General features: G+C 42.1%; 1 protein-coding gene and 1 pseudogene across 5 annotated transcripts; one reads left to right on the forward strand and one right to left on the reverse strand.

Annotated features, from left to right (window-relative positions):
• The first annotated feature begins 514 nt into the window (after positions 1–514).
• BC147527 (cDNA sequence BC147527) lies at positions 515–9125 on the forward strand. 5 transcript variants are annotated; one of them, XM_006517732.3, is made up of 5 exons: positions 515–659; positions 1244–1555; positions 4018–4246; positions 8051–8212; positions 8400–9125. In XM_006517732.3, the coding sequence occupies exon 5, from the start codon at positions 8428–8430 to the stop codon at positions 8929–8931; it is 504 nt and encodes a 167-aa protein (XP_006517795.1). In that variant the 5' UTR covers positions 515–659; positions 1244–1555; positions 4018–4246; positions 8051–8212; positions 8400–8427; the 3' UTR covers positions 8932–9125. The 5 variants fall into 5 exon arrangements, with proteins under 5 accessions (XP_006517795.1, XP_011242990.1, XP_011242989.1 ...); XM_011244688.2 differs by having other exon boundaries at positions 522–903; positions 8403–9125; XM_011244687.2 differs by having other exon boundaries at positions 522–903; positions 8055–8212.
• On the reverse strand, positions 4420–4948 carry Gm20900 (annotated as a pseudogene).
• Positions 9126–10278: the final 1153 nt, after the last annotated feature.

Here is a 10278-nt window from a genome sequence, read left to right on the forward strand (position 1 = left end):
GACAAAAAGGAGGAGCCAAGCTGCCAGGATTGCTGTGGACTGTGCAAGAATCAGTTGCCCACAATGCAGCTGTCATCCAATTATAAATCTCCTAACACCTGGGTAGCAAGGCACAGGCCATGGCTGAAGGTTTTCCCAGGTGGGACACAAACAGGCTGAGCCTCTGTGGCTCTCCCTGCTCTATCAACCTCACAGACAGGTAACTGGGGTCCACAGCACAGACACAATATTCAGCAGGAGGAGGTAAATTGCTAAGATCTCCTGTATCTCCATCTTCTGCAGTTTCTGTTAAGTTTTTCTGTATTACAAAGTTCAGGACAGCTGTGCTTGCTTAGCAGCTTGGTGTGCAAGGGCAAGGCCTCCTGCAGCCAGCTGGCTCTGCATTTTAAAAGTCTACCAGCTAGCTAAACACAGCCAATTCTTGGTGGCCAACCCTCCACCCAACACAAAAAACCGCAGGCATGCTGGGGGTGGGGTGGGGAACAGTTTAAGTTGTATCATTGCTAAAAACTGAAAGCAAACCTGGGTGCAGAAGAGGAAATGGAGATCCTGTCAGCAGCCAAGAAAAAGAAACTAATGCAGACCATGGCTGAGCAGATGTAGAAGAACCCAGAAAATGCAGGGACAGCATAGTGAGCTGTGGTGGATTACTGAGGAAGGTACTGGTCTGGATGCAGAGCACCTGGGACACAGCTCCCTGAGGACGACTTTGGACTGGTCCCTGTTTGACCTGGATTTAGGGGGACTGGGTTCCTCTGCAGCCTGCCCACCACTGTCAGGGATTGACTGAAAACACACAGCCAAGTCTTGACACCACTGAGCTGCCTCCTTTCTAGCTGTGCTCACCTGAGTCACCCTGGCTCCTGAAAACCTCTTGCATCCAGCAAAGTGGAAGTGCACTCGGTAGGCTCAGAAAACTTGCAGAAACTTGGAGGCCCAGCCCAAGAGGAATTGGTGGCCATTTACTGACCGAAATCTACCCCACCTAGTACCCACTGGCTTCCATCTGAGACCCTGGGAGCTGGGAGAATTTGATCTCCATCCTGGATGAATGTTAATTCCAGATCCTTGGGGGCGGGGAGGATATGTGGTGGGTGGATGGGTGGATGGGTGGATGGGTGGATGGGTGGATGGGTGGATGGGTGGATGGGTGGATGGGTGGATGGGGGATACAGAAAGGGATGTCAGTAAGATCAACAGCAATCCACACAGTAAATACCTTGTATTTGTTTGCTTTACTCAGGATTTCTCCTGACTGGGTAATCACACTCCAGGAAGTATCCGGACCTAGAAGCATGTGGTACCCCTCTGGCGAGGGCCAGGTTATGAAGGACAATCCTTGTTCACGAAGTATGGCAACTGAACACCCAGCAGGGCTCTTGAACTAGTCAAGAAAATGGGACTGAATTTCCCAACAGGAGCTGCAAAGTGACTGGGTGTGTGCAGCCGCAGAATCAATCTCATCTCTGCCAAGACCCAGCTTCTGATTCAGGATCCTGAACCTCAGAAGGAACTAAGTAATTCTCTTGGTGTAGACATTGAACACTGGTCCTGGGTAAGTGTTGGAAGACTCACCCCATGTTTAAATTTTAAACTTTAAGAACTTCCTTGTCCTATAGTTAAACTTTCAATTGAATCCTTAAGTTTGTTCTTCTTTGTGACAGTACCATACCTTAGTACAAATTTCAACAAAAAGTGTCAGTTTTCATCTAAACATGATTTTGAAGCTCCCTTATAAAAGAAAATACATATGCTTTGTGATCATGGCTAGTGAGTCTGTCTTAAGAGGCAGACACACTCACTAGGAAGAGGACAGTGTTTAATGCAGAGGATGAACATTCATTCAAAGCATTGACTCTCCACAAACAACGCTGCCTTTGAAGACAACCAAGAATTGATTTATGAAACTGGCTTTAGTTAGAAGACTGAGTCTGAATTAAAAAGAATGTGTTTTTATTTTTATTTGAGATATGCTCTCTCTCCATAGCCCTGGCTGTGCTGGTAGCAGCTATGTATCCAGGCTGGCCTTCCACTCAATGAGTTTCGTCTGCTGCCTGTGGGGCCCTTGAATTAAAAGTGTGTACCACCAAGCCTGCCTCAAAAGTTTGATTTCCTTAAAAGTTTGGAACTTTTGAAATTAAAATTTAAATAGCTATTATCCTGTCTTACTTCCCCCTTCCTGCATCCCCTTCTATGTGTCCCTGTGGTCACAGCCTCTCTTTCTGTATTTGCAGCATGTATGTGTTATTTTCTGTGTATGTGTGTGTATATGTGTGTTTATGTGTGTATTCCTACACACATACAAATACAATCTGATTAGTCTGCACAATGTCCCTAGTGTGTACATGATTTCAAGGCTAAGTACTTCTTATTGGGTAACCAATTTGGGAGCTCTTCCCTGGGAAAGAGGGTTTCTCTTGCTCTCAGATTACTTGTGCTTTTTTTGTTTGTTGGTTAGTTGATTATCTGATAGGTTTGTTTGTGTGTTTGTGGTTGGTGTTGCTTATGTCATTCAAGACACAGTTTCTGTGTGTAGTCCTCCATGTTCTGAACTCACTGTGTAAACCAAGCTGACCTCAAACTCAAGAGATCACCCTGCACCTGGGAATGTGGTGCAAGTCTTTGGTCCCAGCACTCAGGAGGCAGAGGCAGCTGAGTTTTGAGTAGTAGGCTACCCTGCTCTACCAAGTGAGTTCTAGGATAGTCAGGGATACATAGAGAAATCCTGTGTGGAAGTCTGGGAGACAGAGACAGAAGGGGTAAGACAGGGGAAGAGGGGGAGAGAGGAAAAGAGAAAGTATACCTCTGCCTCCCTAGTGCTGGGATTGAAGTTATGTACCACCACAGCACAGTTACCCTCAGACTTCCAGTCTTGCCTATTTTGTTGTTGTTGTTGTTGTTGGTTGGTTGATTGGGGTTTTTTGTTTTGTTTTGTTTTGTCTAAGGCTCAGGCCTCATTGGCTCCCTCACTTCCAGTCTTTGTGTCTATTGGTGTTCTCCTCTCCAGTCTCCATGTTGGCAGTCACATCGCTGAGACTTCAGTGGTATAGAAAAAAGTGAATTTATATTATAAAAAACTACTTTAATAAAGTGGTGGAATTTTTTTGTTCTTTTGTTTCATAAATGATTGACTCTTCATTCAAAAACTCACTTTTTATTGAACAAATCAGGTTTTGTTTAAAGTTTCGGGTTTTTTTTTTACATGAAGGGTTGACTCTACATTAGATAGATTAGTCATTTATTCAATTGATGAATATTTTTGTACAAGTTCAACATTTATTTAAGAATGAACTTAAAGATAACTCCAGAAATTAGTGATTGACAACCATGTTAGTGAAGCCAGCTAAAAGTTTTAAGTCCTTTTTATTGATGGTAAAATAGAGAACAGTTTTGTCACTCTGAAAAGTTGATGAAAACCAAGCTCAGAGGTACAAAGTTTTTAAAGGCAGAACCACAAATTAGCATCAAATTTAGATAATAATCAGGGAAAACTTCAAACATTCATTGGCATAATTTTCTCAGTTTGTTTTACCTTTATCTTTCTTATTAATTTAAGTTATGTTATTTCTTTTGGTGACTGCCTACATCTGGACCGTGATAAGGGCCAAGGAATCTCAAATGTGTGCACATTGGAGGTTGGGGTAGAGGACTGAGAAATGTCTGGGCAAACAAAATTGAGTCAGAATAGGGTGGTGGGTGAGATCTGAGCTATTTCAGACTCCATTAATGAGACTGACGAATCATGAGCATGACTGATTGGTTCTTACAGAATCAACATTTATTTACAGCCTTTAAATTTGAAAAGCCGATTTTTATGAAAATTTTAGCCTTTATGAGAAGAACCAGTTTCTCATTTAGATCATGAAGGCAAGAGAAGTATGGGGTGAATTTACATTATTGATTCAATATATTGTTAAACTGGCTTCCCTTGGATTATCTGTTTAACTTTACACACTAGCACATAAAAACCCAAAGGACACAATTTTTCTTCAGACCTTGGTTGTCTCCATTTTCTAGATCAGCATAGTGTCCCAAGAGACACCATCAAAAGGTGAAAGCAAGTGTCTTGAAGCAAGATACTGCATCCTGGATCAAGGACCAGAATCACTTGAGAATGGAACTGTGCACCTGAACAATGGAGGTTTCCTGAAGTCACATTTGTAGATGACAAACTAGGTTGGAGAAGATCATGGAGCCTGCAGTGCACTAGAGATTGTAAAGTCTTCTCTGGATATCATAGCCTCTGGTATGTTCTTTGTAACCTACCCACAGCCTACTCTCAAGTCCTAAGTTCTGTATACATTTCTGAACATAGTTACAAGCACTGTGCTGTTCTTTACTTTGTTTGCCTTTTGGAAAAATCCTCCCCTTTAGGATGAAATTTCCACTGTAAGGATTTGATTTTCATCTTAAAGTACCTTTTTTTTTTTATGGTGAAAAAAGTATATATTTAGAATTAGCCATCTGGACTCAGTTTAGATGATCCCAATCTTGTTGGCAACATCTAGGGCATCATAATCAGGAGCCAAGCGAACATACGCCTTCTTCTCTCCGTCCGGCCTTATCAGGGTATTGACTTTGGCCACATCGATGTCATAGAGTTTCTTGACAGCCTGTTTGATCTGATGCTTATTGGCCTTGACATCCACAATGAACACAAGAGTGTTGTTGTCCTCTATTTTCTTCATGGCTGACTCAGTGGTCAGTGGGAATTTGATGATAGCATAGTGGTCAAGCTTGTTTCTCCTGGGCGCACTCTTCCGAGGATATTTTGGCTGCCTCCGGAGCCGCAGGGTCTTGGGCTGCCGGAAGGTGGGTGACGTTCGGATCTTCTTCTTTTTGTGGCTGTGGACGCCTTTCAGCACCGCCTTCTTAGCTTTCAAGGCCTTCGCTTTGGCTTCGGCTTTGGGAGGGGGACAGGAGCTTCCTTCTTCGCTTTCGGCGCCATCTTGGCTGAAAAGCCTTAAAGTACTTTTAATCCTTCTTCTCCAAAATCATTTTTATAAACAGAGAGAGAGAGAGAGAGAGAGAGAGAGAGAGAGAGCTTCCTTTTCTACTTTCTTTTCTTATTTCTTTCTTTATTTCTCCTTTTTATTAAGGATCTCCCTATTCATTATTCTAATGTCTGCTTCGTTTTTTCCCTTTAGAGAAATTATTGACAGCATACTTCTGAAAGAAGCAGATAGTAGCATTGTGTTCCTTGCATACAGTCAACCTAAGAAGGTCCGAAGTTAGTCTTTCAAAGGACTCTAAAATTACAAACTGAACATCCTCTAGAATCTGAATGTTATCATGTGCTGGAATTTTGACATTTGCACAATGAAAGGAATATTAATATATAGATATTTGATAAACATCCCTTTTTATATCCTGCATTGCATAGCCTTGATTTTTAAAACTCTTATATTAACTGTGTGTTGAGAATACTCTTTGATGAGTTCCAGGGGATCAGACTCTCTTTAGGGATCTGCAGGTACCAGACACTCATTTAATTAACAGATTAACCTGCATGGAACACAGCAGTATGCATTAAATAAACAAATAAGTCAAATTAAAATACTCTTGCTGGGGGTAGAGAGAGAGGCTGTCAGTAGTTAAGAGTACAAATACCTTTTGCAGAGGACCCAGGTTTAGGTCCCATCATATATGTGGTGACTCACTGCATTTCATGGTATCTGAAGCACTCTTGTGGACTCTGTGGGCACCATGCACACACATTATGAACCCACATGCACACAGTAAAAACACTCATACATATATGATAAGAACAAAAGGGTCTCTTTGAAACATAGAATATCCTTGATTTAAAAAAAAATATAGTATACATTTAGGATAGTATATCATGTAATGAAATGACTTTAATATATTCAAGGTATATTTTGTAAGGACAATGATTTTGAGGATATAACATTGAAAAAGGAAATAACATTTATAACATCATGTAACAATCTATCATAAATCAAGAGTTTTTATAAAGAAAGGCAACTTTCCATGAAGTATCCAAATATCTCACATTTTCCTACATTACTTCTCTTGAGAGATGGTTAACTTCTTTTTGTTGTGCTTACAATATGTCTAGGTTTTGTGAAACTTGTTTCATGGGTCCCCAAAAACTATTTGTAAATTTTTACAAAGTCAAAAATACTTAGGATCTCCTTTATTGTTTAATTTAATTTATTCTGTTAATTTTTTAAAAGAAATTTTCAATGTGTTGATTTATTCAGTGGGTCAACCCCAAGACTCCTGTCACCCACATGAGCTGTGCAGGAGAACATGTGTCTTAAAGCAAATCAAAGCTGGATAGTTTCCTGTAGCATTGGGATGTCCCAAGATCTAAAGTGTTCCTGAGTATAATAATGTCGGGACAAAGTTGTTCTGACCTCACTCAAGAAGAGAGAGGTATGGGAGGGTCAGCAAGTGAGAGTGAAGACCACCTATGCAATAACAGATCCTAAGGTTCATGAATGATCTCACATGGAGAATTTGAACTCTAATGGCAATGTCCTCCATTCAAGCAGAGATTAAAGAAGCTTTGAGGAAAGAAGGAGGCTGAGAGCAGAGAAAATACCACCCACAGTGTGACTGCAGAAAGCTCATGTGATCCATCTCAGTAAACACACTGCTGATGTTCTTGGGTGCCTGGGCCTAGAGGAGTAGAGCTGGCTTTTTGGTCTTGTGTGTGAAGAAGCTGTCTTGGGATTCTGCACCAGTGGCTCTTGGCCTCCTCCATCACTGCCAGGAGCAGATCTTGAGCCATGGCTTTCTGCACTTGATATCAACAACTTAGAAGGTCTCTCATTTAATTCCCCTTTCTTATGTTATGATTCAATCTGCAGGGCTATCTCAGGTAGTCCAAGATATAAAATACATAGGGAGATGAGTGAACACAAGGAAAAATAGTCCATATTTGCTTATTATCTAGGCCAGGTCCAGGGGAACTGAACTGAAGAGGCTTCTACTTTTTTTAATTTACACTTTTCAAAATATTACAATGCCCAGGAACAAATTAAGGCAGGTTTTGAGAGAATGCTGAACTATGACTTTCAAGATAACCCCCATTCAACTTTGATACCAAATTATTTTGAAAATCCCTTAAGAAAATGCTTTCCAGTCTTGCTGCCTGGTTCCCTGAAAATATGATTCCAGTTCAGGGCAGCCTGGAGCCCAGCTATGCCAGCAGATCCCTGCCTGCCTTCTGCCCAGACACAAAGAGTAGAGGGTGGAAATGTTACTTGCTTTCATTTCACATGCATGCATAGAAAAGGGGGCTGTGGGAGTGGGCAGGTGGAGAGGAGATTCCCTGTCCTGAAGCTTATCTCTACACTTAGCTGTTTCCCCTAACCAATTCTCTGGTGGAAATACAGGATTAGCATCTGCTCAGGGCTCCAGCTGACCAAAGGGCTATTAACAGCATTTCCAAGCAGGACCTGGTGACCTATGCCTTTAATCTCAGCACAAGGGAGGCAGAGGCAGGGAGATCTTTGACTTGGTAGCCAGCTAGGTCTACTTAGAGACTTTCAAATGTCTCAGGGTTACATAGAGAAACACTCTCTGTGGTGGCTTTATTTGTTAATATTAAATTGATGATAACTCCAATTAAGCAAAATCCAAAATTGGAGAATTCATCTGTAAGGAACTTTTGCTAAATTTGTAGAAAGTAATCCACATATTTGAGATAGGAAGTCTTGCTTTATGTGGAAATCTTTTTGAGCTTGAAAGACACAGGCCTATAATCAGGATCTGTAGCAAGAAAGACACATATCTTTCTTAATGTGAATGTTGTTATAAGATAGGGTTTGTCTGTAGTACCCCTGGCTGTCCTGGAACTCACTTTGTAGACCAGACTACTCACAGGGATCCACTTCCTTGATTCAATTCCATAGTGCTTGGATTAAAGGTGTAAACCACCACACCTAGCACGAGACACTGAGCTTTAATCCAGACATTGCAGATAACACACACCTTTAATTCAGGCCACACCTTCAGCTGGAGGCCTATATAAGAACACACAGGAAGAAAGTTTTCACTTTGCCTGCCTGTTCTCTCCTAGCTAGCAAGTCTATTACTTCCCTGGCACTACAGCTTCCTTGTGTGTAATTCCATCTTCTACTGAAGACCAAGTAGAGACATCCATCCTCAGGAACTGAGAACTTCTGAATTCTTGGACTTTGCTTCCCATCCAGCTGTTGTGGAATAAGCTCAACTACACTCTGTAAGTAATTCTAATAAATCCCCTTCCAGGATTTTTGGGACCTGATTGGGCAGAATCTTGCCTCTTTAGGCAATGCAAATAGATGCTAGGATTGTGGGTTTAAAATGTAGCTTCCTACAGTGTCATGGTTGGGTGGGGTCAAGGAGTATAGAGTACAATTAATTAACTGGATTCTTCTCTGAATCAGAAGGTTGAGGACTTACCCTCAGTGATCCATGGAAAAAGCCAAGAAGATGATGCTGTCCTTCCCCGGTTTTGTCAAGGATACATCAGATACTGAAGAACATGCACTGCCCAGTGCACATGCCTTGGCAGCCCAGAGTACAAGGTGCTCCAAGTCTGAGACATTTTGTTTAAGCAAAGAGCAAAGCCACTGCTCTGAGGATGGCTGGGTTTTAGAATGGGAAATTTGTGTGTTTGAGAGTGTGGACTACCTGGATTCCTACCACAAATTTAATTGTACCATGAAGAAGAGCACAGAAGTCTTCCAGAGTGAGTGTCAGAGGGAGTCACAAGTGTCCCCAGGAGATGTGGAAAACAACAAAGACAAAGATACAGAGGAGCCAGACCAACCCTCACCAAGCTTGCTCAGGGAGAAAGGGCTGGAAGTTGAGACCTGTGATGGTGGAGACTGCCCTGACAAGGATCCTGCATCTTACAGTGCCAGGCACCTAGGCTGCTGGGCATGGCTTCAAAGAGCTTTTCGCCAGAAGAAGTGAGAAAGCCACCCAGAACTGTTTGGAGCCCAGATGCCTGCTAAGACTTACAATTAGGGAATTTTCTGTCAGCTCCTGCTGTTACAGCATAGGCACACAAAGGCAGTTGTGTCTTCGCAGCCATCTGGTTTGTGTTTGTTTGTTTGTTTGTTTGTTTGTTTACAGCTTTCTTAATAAAATTGTTAAAAAGCTGAAAATTTGTGTTCTTCTTAAAGTGGCCCAAGGGAAAAGATAAAGGTTGGAGTGGACACAGATGGTGATAATCTATTGTTTCCTCCTGTTCATTACAGGACTAACTGGTGGTTAGTTTTAAAGGAAGTCCTCAGGGGACCTTTGAAATCCTAGTTCTCCTGCGTGCTAGGCCATAAGATAACCAGCACACAGAGAGCAACCCTGAACACTTTGGGAAACCCTTCTGCTGAATCACCATGGATGATGACTGATCTACCCAGATGCTTCCCCCCAAATTAATCTAGGGGACACCTGCAACTTCCATTTTACACCTTCTTCCTTCTGTTTAGGATAGGCTAACCCTGAACTCATATTCACTTTACCTTGCCTCTCTTGTATGAGGATTAGAGGCCTGTGCCACCACTTCTGCACAGGAGACTCTTTCTATTTTATTGCCACTTTTAGAGCAAATTTCTACATCACAAATGAATTCAGTTGCAGAAATCAAACTGATTAAGGTCATGAGAGTGGTGGCCCTGACACAGCATACCAAGCCACCTGGCCTTGAGAGTGTGTCTTTTATGTGCTTCCAGGCTTGGAAGAGCTTCACATTTATAAGCCTTAGTTCACCCATTAGTCTTTCAGAAATGCTGTCCTCTCAGTAGGAAAGGTATCTGAGGCAGGCATGTTTACTCAGTCAGGTAGATCCCTGTGAGTTCCACACCACCCTGGTTTACACAGAGAATTCTGGGACAGACAGGGCTATATACTGAAAGGAACAAATAATTGAAGGGAGGAACAGAGGGAGAGAAGAAAGGAGAGGGAAGAAGACTGGGTGGGAGGGAGGGAGGACAGAGAAATGGATCATTCTTAATGACAGGCCTTGCTGCATTTGTGGAGAATAAATGGATGCATCTATGTAAAACAGTACTCAGGAATTGAGAGAGTCAGTGGTGATGTGTATCCTGGGATTTCAGCCGTGCAAGGCCCTGAAAGTTAGTAGCTCTCACTCTGCAGCCCACCTTTTCCCTTTAGTGCCAACTGTGTTCTCTGCACCATGCTGAAGATATGGGCACTAGTGCTCAAGTATGGTCAACATCCTGTGTGATTTCAAGAAAGTGTGTTTGTACTTTCTTGGACTTTGGGATTCAGTTTTACCTTTTCTGTATTCCCAGGAAT

The sequence above is a fragment of the Mus musculus genome, chromosome 13, assembly GCF_000001635.26.
Source record: "Mus musculus strain C57BL/6J chromosome 13, GRCm38.p6 C57BL/6J".
Taxonomy (NCBI): domain Eukaryota; kingdom Metazoa; phylum Chordata; class Mammalia; order Rodentia; family Muridae; genus Mus; species Mus musculus.